This window comes from Gossypium arboreum, chromosome 4 (genome assembly GCF_025698485.1).
Source record: "Gossypium arboreum isolate Shixiya-1 chromosome 4, ASM2569848v2, whole genome shotgun sequence".
Taxonomy (NCBI): Eukaryota; Viridiplantae; Streptophyta; class Magnoliopsida; order Malvales; family Malvaceae; genus Gossypium; species Gossypium arboreum.
This window is the reverse complement of record NC_069073.1, coordinates 34,761,180-34,780,444: the sequence shown is the minus strand read 5'-3', so window position 1 is coordinate 34,780,444 and position 19,265 is coordinate 34,761,180. Positions and strand designations below refer to the sequence as shown.

The following is a 19,265-nucleotide window of genomic DNA, read 5'->3' as shown; positions in this document are numbered from 1 at the left end:
AAGAAAGGATATAGAAAATAAAAAGAGATGTTAAGTATAGTATGCACAAGAGAAGGAAACTGGTTTTGAAGAAAGAAATATGGTAGCCTCAGTATTGTACTCACTAAAGTAGAAAGAAAGGTCAAGAAATACCTAAAGATTTACAAAATAACATATGTAATATAAAATGAATAAAAAAGGTTCTTTAAGGTTTAGCTCACTAAGTTCTTACGAACTTACAAAATTTGTTTATATTTTTAAGTCTATAAAGGAATGTTTGCTTAGAGACAATGCCAGGGCTATGCTAAGAAAGCGGTACGCTAGGCTATTATGCGTATAGAAGAAAACAAGTGGCGTGTCAAAGTTTGCGTTAAAGTTTAATAAGTAGTATCTCAAAGTATACCCAGTAGACTAAGAGATAAAGTAGGAAAGTTTGAAATCTTATTCAGCCGAAGCAATAACCACCATTGTATTTTTACAAGAAAATCTGTAATAGCCATAGATAGTAGTTTGTACATAAGTGAAATGTAAATGTAACCGTACAATGTATGGCATAAGAGATTTTGTTACACTCATAGATACATTTACAACAATGAATAAGAAAAAAAAGTTTTAAGTTACATAAGTGTCACACCTGAGATTTGGATCTGGTAGATCAGGTCGAATCGAGGGCGTTACAAGCCTGTGCCTGAAATGATATGGTTCTAGCTCATACTTTGCATATGTATTCAAATATGACTTATAATTCCTTTTAATTTGTAAAAGTGCTTCGAATTATTTTAGGAATAAAAACTAAAAATCGATTTTTACCCATGTTCACGAGTTGTTTGTGCCTGTTTTTATTCTTGTACTATCGGTGGAAGTTGACGGTGATGTGGCATATGCAGTAGACGGATCTCCACGAAAACCTGGAATGCTTAATCATGATAACTAGTCCCTTGAATATGTTGGAGATAATGCAAGTGTTGTCTTGCCTAACAACATGCATCTACAAGTTGGTCAAGAAAAATTGCCATGATTCGAAGTTCTCAAAGTCTACGATGACAAAGACGATGAGTAGTACGTTCTTATTACCATCTTATGCAACTGCAATCAGGAGTATCTACGTATTTTTACCATAAAACCAAGTACCATCAACTTGCATCAGCGATTTGTAGTGGGAGAAAACCCTAACACATGGATCAAATGTCAAGAACAAGCGGTGGAAAATTCTTCTCCCCGATTGTAATTTGTCCTCTGGGCTGTAACAGGGCAACGTCTTCAAGACAACGACAATACCTGGCACCTACTCTTGCGTCACAGATATCCACCCTTGCAGTTCATTGTATGATGCATCCCAATCACCGTAAAACTGCTACATGGCCATCTGTTCTATAACACCTCTAACCCAAATCCGTCGCGAGAATAATATTTCACTTTATTTTCTTATTTTATTATATCAAGGACAATATTTCACTTTCTTAATATTGTAACTTTCGGGGTATTACATGTTTGGCCTACCATGCTTTTTTGTACGACACCCTAGACTGGAACCAAGCTTGCATGTCAGCAATCAAGATCAGTACAGGAATGATAGGCATGTCTTTCACCAGCGGTATGATGCAGTTGCATATTGTTTTCGCATCCAGTTTGCAATAGTCTTCTAATTCTCAAATTGTACACAGTTAAGTCCTCTGTATAAATACTGTCCGAACCTGCCAGTTGCACCCTTCTTCAGCCCTCAAACATTCCCCAACTCATAAAGTCAGTGTAGACTTTGTGACTTTGTAGTCCACCGACACCTTCATGTTGTACTACCTAATGGCAAATACACAGTCAACCTTATTCTCGAACTATTGCAACAACCCTTCAAACTCCAAATCTGTCACCAACCAATGAGTAAGTATTATATTTGGGTACCTAGGGAACTCAAGTAAAAGTGTCGCATCAGGGTCTGCTGATCTATCGTAATTTGATACATCAAATTAGGCTCTCTAAACTTAAAGAGCTTATTCTCAAGCAATTTTAGTGTCTTTTATATGTTTTTGTTGATTTTGAGTTTTATTATTAATAAATTATTTTTATTAGTTTTAAGTCATTTTTAGACCCAAATTGGTCAATCATGTCATGGGGAACTTAATGAGTTGATTGAATGTTGTAGGGAGTCGGCGGTAGCCCAAACATGAAGAAAACATCACCTAAAAGGGGGTATCGCGATATCAAAGCATAAAAGTCGTGATATCCTTCATAGTGCTGAAATAAAGAGGATCGAGGTCAGCTACAATGATATCACGATACTGAGAAATCCCAAGACCATCCATTTCAAGACTATTACGGGTATTGCAATATCCAAGCATGATACCGCTGTCTTACAGGTGAAAAAACTTCAAGGGAAATTTTATGTCCGATAAGCTTAAGTTTATATTTCCCTTAAGGGAAAAATTATCATTGTTAGGTTATGTGTTAGTAGGCTATAAATACAACTTTATAAGCCTTTCATTTCAGATTTTGTTGGCTGAACATTTCTTCTTAAGTTTTTATAGTTTTAGGTTCGATTTTTCTTTCTTTTTCTTTTTTCTTTTTAGATTAGATTTTAATTTTATTGTTTCTTTTCTTCCTCATTGTCGAAGACTATGTAAAAGGGAAATGATCAAACTCTTGGGTTTCATTCGATTTCCATAAATCAAATGAGCATTTTTCAAACTCTTTACTTTTATTTTATACTTACCATGTATTTGATAAAATGCTTGTTAGAAATTGAAGTTTTATTATGTGTTAAATTTGTTGATGGTTGGTTGATTAGTTATTTGCTAGTTAAGTTAATGTTTATGTTTGATATATTGATTGCTCAATTATATCAAAATGCTTAATTCACTAGAATTGGCACCTCCAATGGAAAATCTAGATAAACAAGACTGAGATGAGAGTTTATCCTTAGATAGTTCGATATAATTATGCCAAGTAGTGAGACTAAAAGGAGATCTATATGCTTAGGCGAGATTAAGAGAAGAACCTATGTGGTATGTTTTAGTTTAGGATAAGACTGTGAGGAGATTCCTAGCTAAAAGTGACAATAGATATAATTCATCGGTTTATCATTTACATTTTCTAGAACAACAAGGAAGAAAATTAGATTAGTTAGTTTAATTGATAATTTAAATTTAGTTCATAAATATTTTTTTATTTGAACTTGTACTAATAATTTTGACTCGATTAGATTAGTAATTACTTAACTTATAATTAACTTGATAAACACATTTATCCACTTAGCAAACCTTTGGGTTTAAACCTTGGTATACTCTAGTGTCCCATTAACACTACAAATATTACAACTAACACTATACATTTGTAGTTAAAACCACACTTTTAAATTACTTTATAAAATTGTTTGTTTTTCTACGCATGCCACATACGACCATCTACGCTCAACATGTGGGCCTCAAGGTCATTCCATATAATAATGCCACGACTTAGGTTCTCAATCGAAAGGGGGTGTACATCTTCACCCTCCTCCATGCCTTCATCGTTGATATTGTCTAAAACCTCATCCAGGTCGGGGTCACTAAAATATTCACCATCATGATAAGAATGATCACCATTATCGGACCCTTCTTTACCATCTGCATTGGTGTCTATCACCTCCGGATGTATCTCTAGACAGGGACACGAGATAGAGTTGTTATACGAACTCCCACAATAGTTTGGATTTTCAGGCCATTGTGATGTCTTTCCACAGCCTAACTGATCTGCCCATTCGACATTGAAATCAAAGTCAAACCCATGATGTTGACTTATTTGAGTGACATTTTGAACGGGCTCTAAGTCGACTAACTAAGCGAACAACTCAACTAGTTGGAGGGTGACGTTCCAAGCCGACTAATAAATTACGAGCATAATGGCCAGGTCATCATCATCTACAAGTTTCATCTCCGTAAATTTCAACGAATCTGAGGAAATTGAAAATTTGTAAAATAATATTGACATTGTCATTCGACAATGAAGAGTTATTTTTGCATTGATTTTTCATTTCACTTCTTCCATCTTTATAGTGTTATAGAATCTCATCCCTACTTTATGACGACCTTTGAATATAAAATCAACTTCAATTGATGGTAGAATTGCCCCATCGAACTGAACATATACCAAAAACATTTGGCTATTCATCTTCTATACAATTTGTTTTCTCTTCTATTTAACACAAATCTTTTCTTTTTCTCTTCTATTTAATACAAATCTTTTCTTTCTCTCTCTCTCTCTCTCTTAAATAGTTAATGCAAGAAAACTTCAACAAAATTAAGTTATATAGTGGGTGATGGTGCCATAGAGCTTGTCGGCACCAATAAAAATTAAAAAAAAATTATGATACTGGTATCGCCACACAACTTGGCTGCACTTAAAAAAATTCAATTTTTTTTAGAAAATCACCAGTGCCGCCAACAAGAATAGTGGCACCAAAATTTTTTATTTAAATTTATTTAGTGCTGTCAAAGAGAATGACAACACCCATTAAAGTATTATTTTTTCTTTTTTTTCTCCCAGAATACCTAGATTTTTAATGAGTATATAGAAAAATACATATTGGTGTCGCCAAGGGGAATAGCGACACCAAAAAATTTATTTTTTTAAATGACTAATCATTAGATCATAATTAGGGGTGGTGCCGCCAATGGGTATGACAGCACCGGTATGCACTATAAAAAATAGGTCATTCTTGTATAAGATTTTACATTTGAGTCATTTTTATAATTAATCAATTCTTTTGAGTCAGTTTCGAGAAAAAGCCGATAGTCTGATTCTGGTGTTAATTGAGCCGATTATTTGAACCCCCTAGCTTGGTTAGCCAGGCCCTTTTGGGAATATAACACATCAAACCAACTTTCATTGCCTTATCAAAGACTACCTTCCGGTAAACGATAAAGCCCTCATCATCTAATAGTTGAACCAATCAAATCGATTGAATAGAAGAATTAGTGGTTTAATCGGTTCAACTATTGGTATGATTATTAAAACACTAAAATTTATATAAATTGTTTTAATTTTTTAAGTGATGATGTTGCATATAATCGCACTTTTATATTTTTCAAGTTCAAAATTAAAATAAATTTAATTACTAAATTTAAATACCAAAATAAATAAAAAATATACAAATCCTAAAATTTTAAAATTAAATATCATTAAATTATGTAGGTAAAAATCAAAATAAGATTTAAATTATTTGATAGTAATTTAAAATTAAAATAGTACATAAAAGAAAGTAGAGTGGGTATGGGAATGGAACACCAATGTTGGATCACTTTTTAGTTGTTTATAGAAATCTCTAGCAAAATTATCTCAAAATGTCTAGTAAATGCTTGAAAACCCAACGATAATATGGCACGTACATGACAACAGTGCTATTTTGAAAACCAAAATATTTTGGTGAGAGTGATGACCAATCACTGAAAAAGTGTAAAGGACAACAACCTTAATTTACTTGGGTTTTGTTTGGAATAATATCATTTTTTACTCTTAAACTTAACAACTACATTCATTTTAGTACTTAAAGTTTTTCTTTATCTACTTTAATAGCTTAACTTGACAACTTTGGTCCTTGAATTTGAGAATGTAAAAGTTCGATACATGACACTTTGAGATTTTACCAAATCATCAATTGAAAATAAAAAAATTTATATAAATTTTAAATGATTACATGATATAATCTTAGAATGTCACGTATATTATTCTAATAATTAGACCAATGGTTGAATCAATAAAACCATTGATTCTAAATTCGTTAAATAAAAAATAATTAAATAAATAATTACAAATTCATAAAATATTTTTAAAAAATTGATTTAACTACTGGTTTTGTCCTATTTTTTTACTGGTTTTGAGCAATTTCATACTTAATCAATTCGACCCCTTTTTATGTATTAGTCCACTAGTTAGTTATCGATCCAATCAGTCTGATTAACCAATCTATTCATATTTTAAGAACAATGATTATATCATCAAATCTTGAAGGAATCAAAGTTAAAGGACCAAAAATGGATCTAATTTAGGTACAAAAGTGAAAAACATAAAAAAAGGAATAGATACTAAAGTGGATCTAATTGCCAAGTTCAGGGGCCAAAATTTATATTATCTCTTTTGTTTATTGTCTTTGGATCTCTTAAATAAACCCTCCATTCACTCTTTGGTACTTTTTTTTTCTTCGCTCTTTCAGAACTCAAATCATCTTCAGGCCCTCTTCAGTTTTCTTTCCAGGAGGTTTTTCAAAGGTAGCCGTAAATTCTTCGTCTTTAGATCTTATCTCTTTAGTTTATGAAATAAAAATTCATCATGTTTTTCCTTTCATTTCTCCTACGATTTCTCAGTTTGAAGGTGGCTTTATTTTTGTTTCAGTTTTTGTCATTAGGGTTCATCAGATTTTCCACTTTTTTTCCTTCTTTGGAAAGTTTAAATCCTGGAGCTTCTCTTTCAATGATTTTGAGTAATACCCTGATTTTTTTTATGGACGAAACTATGGAAATAGTTTGCTTAGTGAAACAGTTGCTGAGTTCTTTTATCACTATAATTTATATGGTCTGAAAATATTATTTTATCAGTTTCTGTTTTTTCTTTTTTCTTCTATATATTTCACTCTTGGAGCTTTATTGTTGATGATTTTGGAAAATACCCAGATCGGTTATTGAATGGATGAAGCAAAAGAGAAGGGTGATTCAGTGAGTATTGTTTCAGAATCTTCAGTAACTGTCAGTGAAACTGTGGTTGAAACAATGGCTTGTGAGGATCAAATTCGGATTGAGGAAGGAGGTGAAGCGGGTCGTGATAATGGAGATGAGGTAACGGTGGAGGTTTTGGATTCTCATGTTCATATTGATGGGGGAGATGGAGAGACAGTTCAGGCTAGTTCTATTGGTGAAGCAGTTCGTGGTCATGAAGAGTCCAATAAAGTTGGTTTGGAGGGTAACTTAAGAACCTTAGATGGTGACTGCCATGCGGTGGATGGTTTGGGTTCAAGGAATGAGGTTTTGGGTGGTGAAGCTAGGGCTCAGAATGAGGTAAATGGAGGTGTGGCTCGGTCTTGTTCTAATGATATAGTTTGTGGTCGCGATGAGTCCGATGAAGTTGGTTTGGAGGGTAATCCGAGTACCTTAGATAGTGAAGGTGATTTAGCCGGTGATTTGGGTTCAAGGTATGAAGTTTCAGGTGGTGAAGCTAAGGCTCGGAATGAGGTAAATGGAGCCAGGGTTTTGGGTTTCAGTGCACCTGGTAGTTCTGCAGGTAAGAACACAGATCAGTCTAGCGGAATTGATGAAGGTGGGGGAGATTTGAATCAAGATACGGAGACAGGTAAAGTTGGTAATTTGGATGGTAATGAAGTGAATCATGAAAACCAGAAACCAGTTTTATGTTTTTCCGCTGCATCTGAAGATTCAGGCATACAAAATAAAATTGTTGAGGAAGCTGCAATGGCAATCGATGAGGAATATTTGAATGCCTTAGATGGTGCTCATGAAACTATATCTGAACCGATAAAGAAAGCTCCAAATGACAATGTAGATGCCATATCCTTGAATGTCAATACACTGGATACTGCTGAATGTGTTCCCACTTCTGAAGCTAAAGGTATGAAAAATGGAAAATTAGTGCTTTTGAATATAATTTGAAATTTAAAGTTGAAGAACAGCCATGAAGTTTGAGATTAGGTGTCAGCGCTGAAAATCTCAAACATTATATATGCAGATCCGGTCTATTCGTGTCAGTCAACGGAATCGATTGTCGAAGGTCGATTAGACGAGAAGGTACTTCCAAGTTCGGTTAAGTCTGATGGTACAAATATGCATCTTTGAGCCAGCCTGATTCATTGTCTTTTGCAGGTTAGTTCAGACATGGAAATCGACAAGCAAGGTACTGAGTCTGAGAAACAGCAGATGGAGGTTAATACTCCTCACCTAAGCACCAAAAACCATGATACAGGTGTAGTTGAAAGAGTTGATTTTTTATTCTTATTTTTAATTGATTTTTTTTTTTTTTTGGTTCGGACAATGTTGATTTGGTCAGGGTTTATCTTGTGCAGGTAATGTCCAATGCTTAAAACCTGAGCCAGTTATTGACGCAGGAGAAGGAGTTGATTTAAGCATCGGGGAAGCAATGTTTGCTGAAAAGCAGGTTTCCTATGCTAAAGATGTCGGTTTTGATGCAGAGCAAGATGTTGAAGTTGAGAAAATGGGTGTTAGCCCTAAAAATTGTGATGCAAGTGATGTTTCTGAACCATTAGGTCATCAAATGGATGTATTTGTTGGTAGTGGTGAAGGTGAAGTCCCAAAAGTCGATAACAATGTTTTGAACCAAATATCTCCTGCTGTTGCTTCTGATAAGGAGTTACAGTCCTCGGGAAATGATGATCCGTTAGCTAAAAATGTGGTTTTTGAGGATGATTCAAGTGTAGGGAAAGAAATGAATGTTGAAGATCAAGTTACTAGTGATGAACCGGATTGTTTAGAGCAGGTGGAAGAAATGGAAGTCGTAGAACATGATAGTGATTCTGACCAGCCAACCAATATAGATGAACTGACTGTTAAACAGACAGCTCTCAAGTCCGTAAGTGGCTTAAAGGTGCATCAAGCTAAGTACCAGCAACTTCGGTCTGAGGAAGGTGGATTTTCAGTTTCTGATTTAGTCTGGGGTAAGATCAAGAGCCATCCATGGTGGCCAGGACAGATATTTGATCCTTCTGATGCTTCGGAGAAGGCAATGAAGTATCAAAAGAAGGATAGCTTTCTGGTAGCATACTTTGGGGATCGAACATTTGCTTGGAATGAATCGTCTGTTTTGAAGCCATTCCGAACACATTTCTCTGAAATAGTGAAGCAGAGTAATTTAGAATCATTTGAGAATGCAGTCAATTGTGCTTTGGAAGAATTTTCTAGACGGGTCGAGCTCGGTCTGGCTTGCCCTTGCATGCCAAAGGATGCCTATGACAAGATAAAATTCCAAAAGGTTGAGAATGCGGGAGTTCGGGAAGAATCAAGTTTAAGAGACGGTATTGATGTATCTTTAAGTGCTAGTTCTTTTGAGCCTGACAAATTAATTGACTATATGAAAGCATTAGCGGAGTCTCCATCCAGTGGGGCTGATCGACTCGACCTTGTGATTGCTAAAGCTCAATTGTTGGCATTCCATCGTTTAAAAGGTTATCATCAGCTGCCTGAATCCCAATTTTCTGAGGAGAAAACGCTTGAGGTAGTTGAGTGTGCTACTCCTATGGATATGGATGGTGAGCAAAAATCCGAGGCTTCGAAGACTCGGAGATCTTACCTTAAACGGAAGCATAATCTGAAGGATGGTTTGTATCCTAGTAAAAAGGAAAGAAGCTTGTCCAAATTAATGAGCGAGACATTTGATTCTCCTGATGGCGAAATCGTGTCTGATGTGATAGGTAATAAGCCCCCTTCATCATCATTTAGCAAGAAAAGAAAAGCCATTGATTCCTCGGAAGACTCCGTGATGCAGGAAGGGAGGAAGACAACTAAAGGGTCTCTAAGCACACCTCATTTCCCAAAGCCTTCCTTTAAGATTGGTGAGCGTATCAGTAGAGCTGCAAGCCAAATGACCGGATCCCCATCGATTCTAAAGTCCGGTGGTGATAGGTTACACAAGCTTGATGGTGGCTGTGAAACTTCTGCTACATGTGGATATGATGTTCCAGTTGATAATCATGAGGATGCCGAGCGAAAGAGGACGGATATTTTGACTGAATATTCATCACTTGACGATTTATTGGTGCAACTTCACTTAGCAGCATGTGATCCGATTAAAAGTTACAGTTCTCTTAATATTATTATTAGCTTCTTCTCGGATTTTAGAGATTCAACAGTTCTAGATCGACTTTCTGGAGACAAAGCAGTTGGGAAAAGGAAGAAGTCGCCAAATTCTATCATTGGTTCTTCTGAAACTTTTGAGTTTGAAGACATGAGTGACACTTATTGGACTGACAGGATAGTCCAAAACGGTTCTGAGGAGCAGCCATCACTGGGAACCAGTAGGGGACAATATCAATTTGTGCCTGTCGAATTAGATAAACCAATTCAAAAAGTCCGTAAGTCTCGAAAGCGATATTCTGATACCAGTTATGATTTGACAGCACAGAAACCCCCTGGCTATGTTGATGAGAGGGCCCCAGCGGAAATTGTTATGAGCTTTCCCGAGATCAATTCTGTTCCTTCAGAAACAAAGCTAAATAAGATGTTCAAGCACTTTGGACCATTAAAGGAATCCGAGACAGAAGTTGATCGTGAAACCCGCCGTGCCAGAGTTGTTTTTAGAAGATCATCTGATGCAGAAATTGCTTACAATAGTGCCGGGAAATTCAACATCTTTGGGCCAGTGCCTGTAACTTATCAACTCAACTACACTATTTCTGAATCATTTAAAGCTTCACTGTATGCTCCGACCCTAGCTGAGGAGAATCCATTCATTGCTTCAGCCCCTTGTGGGGACCATGCACTTATTGCCCCAAGCCTAGGTGAGGAAGCTTCATTCATGGTTTCAACCCTTGGTGAGGAAACTTTACCCATTACTACATCGTTCCATGAGGAACCTTGGTTCATAGCCTCAACTACAGGTGAGGATACTAAAGCCATTCCCACGACCTTAGCTGATGGAACTTTGGTTGTTGCTACAACCATGTATGAGAAAACATTACCTGTTTCCATGACTGCAGGTGTAGAAACAATGGCTGTTGCTGCAAATGTAGGTGAACAATCATTGCCTGTCTTCACAATCATTAATGAGCAAACGTCAACCGCTTCTGCAAGCCTGGTTGAGGAAGCTTCACTTTCCCACTTAACTTCGAGCAAAGAAACTTCGACCATGACCACAACCTTGCATGATCAAACTTCAAGCATTGCTACCTTCGATCCAGAAATTCCTAGTGTTCCTGCAACTGTGGGTGAAGAAATCTGTACCATTCCCGCACCCTCGGGTGAAGAAACTTGTAGCATTCCTCCAAAGTTGGATGAAGAAACTACTATCCGTCCAATGACCTTGGCAAAGGAAAACCCTAGCATTCCCAGAACCTTGGGCGAAGATGCTCCGTCTGTCCCTGCAGCCTTTAGTGAAGAAGCTCCAGCAGTTACTCTGACTTTCAGCGAAGGAACTCATACCCTTCCTGGAACATTGGATTGTGAAACTAAGACCGTTCTTACAACTGTTTATGAGGAAACAACCATTCCTGCAACCTTAGGTCAAGAAACTCCCACCTTTCCTGCAACCTTGGGTGAAGAAACTTGTAGCACTCCCTCAACCTCAAGCGAAGCAAATCGAAGCATTCCCTCTAACCTGGACGAAGAAACTCGTACCAATCCAGTGACCTTGGCAGAGGAAACCCCCAGTACTCTGGAAACCTTGGGTGAAGAAAGTCCATCTGTTCCTCTGACTTTCAGTGAAGAAACTCCTGCCATTCTTCCATCATTCAGCAAAGAAACTCCTACAATTCCTCATCCTTTCAGTGAGGGAACTCCTACTGTTCCAGTAACATCGGGTCCAGAAACTCAGACCATTTCTACAACCATGGGTGAGGAAACTACAACCATTCCTGCAAACTTGGGTGAGGAAACAACTGCTACTGAAACCTTGCATGAGGAAACTCTCGCTGTTCGTACAACTTTGGCTGAGGACAATCCGACTATTACTGCAAAATTGGATGAGGAAACTCCAATGAATCCTAAAACCTTGGATGAGGAAACTAAAACGAGTTCCACAAACTCAGCTAAGGAAACTTCGACTACTCCCACAACCTCTGATGTGGAAACTTCTACCATTCCTTTAATGTTGGGTAGGGATACCATTCCTACTACTGTGTGTGAGGAAACAACCATTCCTGCAACCTTAGGTCAAGAAACTTCTACCCTTCCGGCAACCTTGGATGAAGGAACTCTTAGTATTCCCTCAACCTCGAGCGAAGAAAATCATAGCATTCCCACTAACCTGGATGAAGAAACTCCTACTGATCCAGTGACCTTGGCAGAGGAAAGGCCCAGTATTCCTGAAACCTTGGGTGAAGAAACCCCAACCGTTCCTCTGACATTCAGTGAAGAAACTCCGGCTATTCCTCCATCATTCAGCAAAGGAACTACTATTCCTCCTTCCTTCAATGAGGGAAGTCCTGTTCCTGTAGCATTGGGTCCAGAAACTCAGACCATTCCTACAACCACGGGTGAGGATACTGCAAACATTCCTGCAACCTCAGGTGAGGAAACTACAAGTGCTCCTGTGACCCTGCATGAGGAAACTCTGGCTATTCCGACAACTTTGGCTGAGAACAGTCCAACTATGACCACAAAATTGGATGAGGAAACTCCAACCAGTCCCACAAACTTAGCTGAGGAAACTTTGACTACTCCCACAACCTCAGGAGTTGAAGCTTCAACAGTTCTCATAACTAACAGCGAGGAAACATCAGTTGTTTCTACAACTACGGAAATGGAAACTTTACCCCCTGCGGGTGCTAAAAGTATAGAACCTGCAACTTAATTGCTTTACTGTATTACTTGGAAATTTCAGGTATTACTTTTCTTTTGTATCTGTTGAAAGATTTTAACTTGATGGTGTTAGAATAATTGGAAACTATTTGAGAGCATGGTTTGAGTGATATCTTGCAATCTCATGCACTTAATTCAGTTAATGAATTGTATGGTTTCGTCTTTCAAATGTTTACTGGTGCTGAAGAGGTCAAAAACTAAATCTATATTACTGTCAAAGGGTAGAAATCGGAGCAGCTGTTCTTTCAGGAGCTTGGAAATTAGATCTCTGGGGTTTAGATAAATGCTTCGAGTTTTACATCTTTTAATAATTTATTTATGAGGTTGGAGTGGATTCTTAAAGGAAGTTCATCTTCAATGTATCTCTGGGTCCAAAGTACAGAAACCTACATGATTGCTGCATCATGCACCTTTACCATATATCGGTGTTTCCCAAGACAAATGCTTCTCTTTTATTTATCTGCGTTTCTTGGTTTCTCTTTTATTTTATCTGCATTAGTTTTCTGGTTCTCATGTTTTGTTCTTTTGGCAGAATTGTTGTAGGGGAGAATACGTCCGGTGGTTCTGATACTGGTGCCATAGAAGAAAGCAAGCAGGTGGCAGATGGCTCATCTGGTGCAACTCGAGTCTTGTGCTCGGATTCTTTCTTTGGTAGAATTATGCAGTACTGAGTGTATTGCCGTTCACGTGTGCTCCAGCTAGTGTAATATATAATCATTTAGATGATGATCTTTTTCACTGAAGCTAATTCCTAGAGGAGAGGACCCAGAGAATTGTTGAATCAATTCTATTTCTTTCTGCTGCGTAATCATATCCATGTCGTACAAGGGATTATCATGCATTGCATTGTATCGAATTATGGAGCTCAGCTCCTGATAATTGTTTTGGTTCCTCGTGAATTTGATCAGTAGAAGCATGTGTTATGATATTTGTTTTTGCTAAAACTTGTTAACCAATGGAATCCATAAATCGGTTCGGCTGATGTTCCGTATGTCGATCATCGTTGTGTTTGTCATGTGATCCAAAGTGCTTTGTACGTGTAGCATAGGTTAAATGAAGGAACATCGTTACCATAAGAATGCTTATTATAGCTTTCCAAATGAATAATTCAGGGGAAAAATTTGATTTAACCAAATAATTCAGGGGCAAAATTTGATTTAACCAAAGAATGGATCCATCTTGTTTACAAAGGGTATAACATTAATTAATATTATAAATAAATAGGAAACAATATCATAAATATTTGGAGATAAATAGGAAATTGCTTCTCTAATCAGAAACTGGAAAGGGATTTGAGCCGACTACTCATCACATCATCTGCACAAGGAATGTTGTTGATAAACAGCTTAAGATAAGATGAGTATTAGTTGGATAAATCACTCACCTTCAGCATGTCTCCGAACATATCTTGAAATGGATTTCTACGCTGCACGCCATAGAACTTTTCCGCAATGTCACATACCAACTGAACTGTCATGGTTTTGTTAGAACACCATACATCATGTACAATTCAACCCAACCAAAAGAACAAAATGAAATTGTCGAACCTCATTGAATGCGGGTTCTCGGTCTATGCTAGGCTTGTACTTCACTCTCAATGCATTAAAAAGAGGCAACGTCTCTTTTTCCAACCTGCAAACACATGCAAATAGCCAGAATTTGAAACCTCCAACACTAGTAATATAGATTAATATTACCCTTAAAACACCAATTTCCATCAATTAACAAAGTCCAGGTGTATATCAATTTTATTATCCCACAAAATTTCAGCTAATAAAAATAATGACTTACGTTAGCAAGAGTAAATTGATAAACTGAATCAAATCAGATACAGGAAATTCCAGCTCCTGGGCTTGCACTTGCTTCTTTAATTCCTCCATAAGGGAACTAGCATCTTGAAGATTACCCATTGACAAATACCTACCATCCCAAAGTAATGTTTCTTCATTACTACACAATTTATGACTACAAAATACACTCTTGATTTTATTTCCAGGTTTGAATGATGCAAAGTTGAGAAATAACGAAAATACCTACCGTTATTGGAATCATTGGAAGAATGATATCTATGTCAACAAACTCGACTTAGAGTGTTGGATATGGATATATGTTCAATTCAGGTATGTTCAAGTTTTTCCAAGATTTTCATGGATTTGAAGTGTCCTTGGAAGCTCATATTGCCATACCCATGTATGAATATGTGTCAAATATGAGGGTCGAATACGAGTACTTCAAAAGTAAAGTTTGGTATTATTGATTGCTTTTAAAAGTACAGGCAACAAGAATAGAAAAATTAGAGGTGAGGGGGAAGTTTATCGGTGAGCTTACATAAGAATGGCTCGTGCAATGGCTATATCATCTTCACCTGGATAACACTGTACGGTTGAAAAGCCCATCAGTTATGACATTAAATAAGTTTCAGATGAAAAGTAATACCCTTTGATCATTGAGGTTAAACTTGAACCTGAGTGCGTTGATTGAGTTATGCTAATCTTCCATACATTTTTTACAACCAACCCTAATACAACCATAATTTCTTAACTTGAGTTCTGAATTATTTTAGCACCTTATAGATCAAACGATGTTATTTGGACTCGGGTGTGAGTGTCAGATATGATTATGCGTCTCATAAGGGTATGTTTAATTTTTTTTTTTTCTGTTTTCCCATGTATTTGGAGGATCAAATCTCCAATCCTTTGTCTAGTTATGAGTGTGACTCGTGTTTTGGGCACCGGTATTTCAAGAAAAATGAATAATTGAAACAATAAAACCTTGAGGTGTATCCATGGCAAGGAGAAAGAAAGAGAAGAAAATTAACCTTGCTCATGAAGTTTACTAAAGTAGTTGCAAACTTCTTTAGGTTGTTTCCTCGAACGAAATGATACGACACTTTGGCCATGTCCTACAAAACAACATTACATGATTGTGGACATCCATACGGATGTTAACTCATGAACAGACCTTTGACCTCGATATAAGGATAGTTTCAAAGGCTTTTATGGCAGATACTTGCCCAATGTATTAGCAGAACACAAAAAGACCTCAACTAAACTGCCTGATCAACCAGTTCTCAAATGAACTGGCTGGTCCAGCCCAATGCTTCATGACCCTGATTCATTGCTAGTTGAGCAAGGGAGAAGAACAAATTTGAGATAGATCATTGAAGAAGCAAAAGCAAAGCCTAAATATTTACTTCCAAACCTACCATTTCAGGAGATTCAGAATATATGTACTCGGCCAGCATAGTATGCAGCTGCGGATCACCATTCTTGTCAGCACCAAACCCTGCAGACCACCTAAAACCCGAAGTAAGAAAAATAGTTCAGGGAAAATAAAGTGCAAGTTTATTATTATAAACAGCCTAATCTTAAGCCTCCATAGATATTCCAGTGTTGCGGTATCTTTTAATCACAATCAGAGAGGCTATGATTCATCCTATGTTACCTAGACTTGAGTGTAAGTGTAAGAGTAAGTGCTCAATAATCATCAAGAAATGAAGAGAAAACAACCCAGACATCTACTATTATGCTGAAACACAAGGTAACTTTAACAGTACAATATAGCAATTCTCACTTTATAGCAGCTTTTAAGAATGAGTAGCAGCTTTGAAGACGTGTTTTTGCTGCCCCAAGAGCTTCGGTAAGCTCTTGAACATCATCTTCTACTGCAAAGTTACTAGGCACCGGAATCTGCGGAAACAGCTTGTAGATTTTCCGAATACGATCTGACATATACATTTTATCATAGTTACAAAAACAGAAATAGAATAACCAAACAAATCCGATAACATAATTAATTTTTAAGGCTTTTCCTTTTTTATTATTTAAATAAAAGATACTTAAGTCATCCGAATAAGAGAAGAGGGTCCATAAACTCTTCATTACAACCTATGTTACCCTGACTCTTCATAAAGTATCCATGTCCAATACCCATTCAGATGGATATCTAAAAGTGGGTATGGGGATATAATCAACTCGAAAATAATTGAACATACCCAGGTGGAATACATACTCGAGTCTGAGTAACATAAATTACAACCTATGATGATAAGCAAATCAAATTACAAGAGAAGGCATGAACTGACCAACGATCTCTGGGTCACAAGGTATTTTCCCTTTGACAAGGGCATCGACAAACATGACTGCAAGCTCAGACCCACAAGTAACCTGAAAAGATCCGTTTCGTGACTTTGAAGCAACGGATAATGAAGTAAAAGACAACCATAAATAACACCAGCAAAGCAGATGCCCTCAAGGCAATCTCTTAAGCCTTTCAATCATAGAATATTGTTGTCCCGTAAACAGCTAATATATCCTAGGCTTTGCATATAACATTGAGAAAAAAGAAAAACCTTGACTAATAAGCTCCGGTTAAATGTAACTGAAAGAAAATAATAACCTCCCCGTGCTTCAACTGAAGGCATGCCCCTGAATGAAGCAGATCCAAGGCCTCAGCACATCGTTGAGCAGATACATATCTGAAATAGGTTGTGCATGTTTCATAATCAATGATAAGTCTTTGAAAGAAAAAAAAAAGAAAACATCAATACACCATTCTTACCTTTAGCCTTATTGGAAGATCCGAAATAGAACAAACAATGAAAAGCTATTAATACAGAACCCTGAATTGAAACTGGAAACCAAATATTAATGCTAGCAGCATCCTTAACCTACTCAAGCTTAGACCCCTTATAATCCATCTATAAGTGGATCTACCCCATTAAGCTCCATCTAAGAAGCTAGGTCTGTGCATTTGTGTCTAACATATACTTTAACATCGGCATGGCTTTCCCACCCTCTAAATATAAGAAAGACTTGGAGAAATAAGATTTGAACCAACTTATATCCGACATGCACTCGAGTCCTAGTAGCATAGACTGGTATACCATTGCCAGCCATTTATACCTTGCACTTATAGACTAGATCTAGATAAAAAAAAATTTAACGTACTTGTATCCTGCATGCGCTCATGAGTCTGAGTAACATAGACTAATATATCATGTCCGGCTATTTGTAGCTCTAAAATTTTATAAATTTGGGAAATTGCAGTCATACCGTGTACTTATAGACTTGTACATCTGCTGAGCTCCGTAGGAATTACCATCGCTTATAACTTTCTCTAATTTATTAATATTCTGCATTTCATATTAAAAATCAATGCTATTAGGAATTTTATACCATAATAATAAACTCCAATCATATAAGAAATCAAACACTAGAATTTACCACATCTATAATATAAAAATAAAAATAAACCAGAGATCAAAATAAAAAAAGGTTCATTTAAATGAAATGTTACACCCAATATCCAATGGCTATTTTCGTACAATCAAGGGAAGTCTTGGGATTAATAATTCAAAATTATCAACTTTTTTTAGCTACCAAGGAAATGATGGGTTATTTCCTTTGTTTTTCACCAAAATTGTGTCAAAAAACAATGGTAAAAAGAAGGGGAAAAAGAACCTCTTGAACAGGAGGAAGATTAGCTCTTCTGGGTTTTTCTCTCGACATTTTCTCTCTTACTTGATTTCCACTTTTCATTCTTGAAAGATCTGATTTTCTTTTGTTTTTCCGGTTAAGGAAAAAATCCAAACTAAGGCCTTTTTCGGCAAATGGTTTGGGCCTCCTTATTTCTTATTTTTCTGTTTTATGAAAAAAATAAATAAATGTATTCAGTTATCTCCATTTGGACATGGATAGATTAAAAGTTCATATTCATATAAAGTAAACCTGTAGTTGAATGTCAAGCTAGAATGCAGGTGCTTTTCATTAAAATCAATGTTATGTGACAAAGTCGATAATCAAAACGTTTAGTCAGCAGATGTCAGTCCATCTTATGAAAATGAAAAAAGAGGCCATAGTAAGCAGCATAATGCAACCAAGTTCTTCCTTGGAAGTCAATCCTACATCAATGACAGTCATTCAAACTTTTAGTTTCTGTTTTTGCACTGCAAATACAAATTGAATGGTGCTAAGCACTATTATCTCAGACCAATGCCTGATGTTGACAGTGAAGCAAATGGCTAAGTTAAGGCAACATTGAAAACTTTAGAAATATGATCAAGAGACGGTCCAAATTTTCTCCTGTGAATAGTAAGTTACAAAACTTGTGTTGCAAGTAATAAAATTTTAGATAAAAGTCTTACGATGTGAAAACACTTTCTTTCAAAGTGTAATTTCCTATTAAAAAGGTGTCATTTAGTAGTACATAACTTGTACAAGTTACATTATTTTCATAATAAGATCTCCCGATATTTATAAGAGATTGGGTAAAAATTTTGAATCTGTTTAGATAATATTCAACTCATTTTTTAGTTTTTTTTTATATATATTATGGTGTAATGCAAATATTAAAAGAATATATTAAGTTGTGAAGGTTTAAAAATTTAACATACAAAATATATATAACAATACTAAAAGTGGAATATTAAATTTTTGTAAATAAAATTTTAAAATAAACAAATTTAAGCATACTTGCATTAACTATTTATAAATATAAACGACTTCTAATGAGATTTGAAGCTCATACTTTGAATTAGATCAAATTTGAGAACTATGTAAGGTTTGAGATCATATCCAAACTATGAATACATTAATAAAAATCATCATAGAATAAAAGACTTATTATATATATATATATATATATATATATATATATTTACTTGTTTAAATAATAAATTTATTAATCTAATAATTTTTAACATATTAACCAATTTTTAGAAATTAATGAGACATGAGCCTCTGAACTTCTTAATTTTACATGAACCCTTATAAATATATT

The 19,265-nt window shown here is 36.0% G+C and overlaps 2 protein-coding genes across 6 annotated transcripts; one reads left to right on the top strand and one right to left on the bottom strand.

Annotated features, from left to right (window-relative positions):
- The first annotated feature begins 6,035 nt into the window (after positions 1-6,035).
- On the top strand, positions 6,036-13,429 carry LOC108460200 (uncharacterized). Of its 4 annotated transcripts, XM_053027105.1 has the most exons (7): positions 6,036-6,218; positions 6,621-7,569; positions 7,687-7,745; positions 7,821-7,920; positions 8,021-10,567; positions 10,667-12,457; positions 13,018-13,429. In XM_053027105.1, the coding sequence occupies exons 2-7, from the start codon at positions 6,633-6,635 to the stop codon at positions 13,026-13,028; spliced, it is 5,445 nt and encodes a 1,814-aa protein (XP_052883065.1). In that variant the 5' UTR covers positions 6,036-6,218; positions 6,621-6,632; the 3' UTR covers positions 13,029-13,429. The 4 variants fall into 4 exon arrangements, with proteins under 4 accessions (XP_052883065.1, XP_052883064.1, XP_017615090.1 ...); XM_053027104.1 differs by having other exon boundaries at positions 10,667-13,429; XM_017759601.2 differs by having other exon boundaries at positions 8,021-12,457.
- Positions 13,430-13,605: 176 nt separating this feature from the next.
- Positions 13,606-18,107, bottom strand: LOC108460201 (protein GET4-like). Of its 2 annotated transcripts, XM_017759604.2 has the most exons (12): positions 17,948-18,107; positions 17,540-17,619; positions 16,884-16,962; positions 16,570-16,651; positions 16,059-16,209; positions 15,691-15,781; positions 15,304-15,387; positions 14,814-14,860; positions 14,277-14,405; positions 14,033-14,117; positions 13,870-13,950; positions 13,606-13,802 (listed from the first exon to the last, which is right to left on the bottom strand). In XM_017759604.2, exons 1-12 carry the CDS (start codon positions 18,023-18,025, stop codon positions 13,794-13,796), a joined length of 996 nt encoding a protein of 331 aa, XP_017615093.2. In that variant the 5' UTR covers positions 18,026-18,107; the 3' UTR covers positions 13,606-13,793. The 2 variants fall into 2 exon arrangements, with proteins under 2 accessions (XP_017615093.2, XP_017615092.2); XM_017759603.2 differs by having other exon boundaries at positions 13,606-13,950.
- Positions 18,108-19,265: the final 1,158 nt, after the last annotated feature.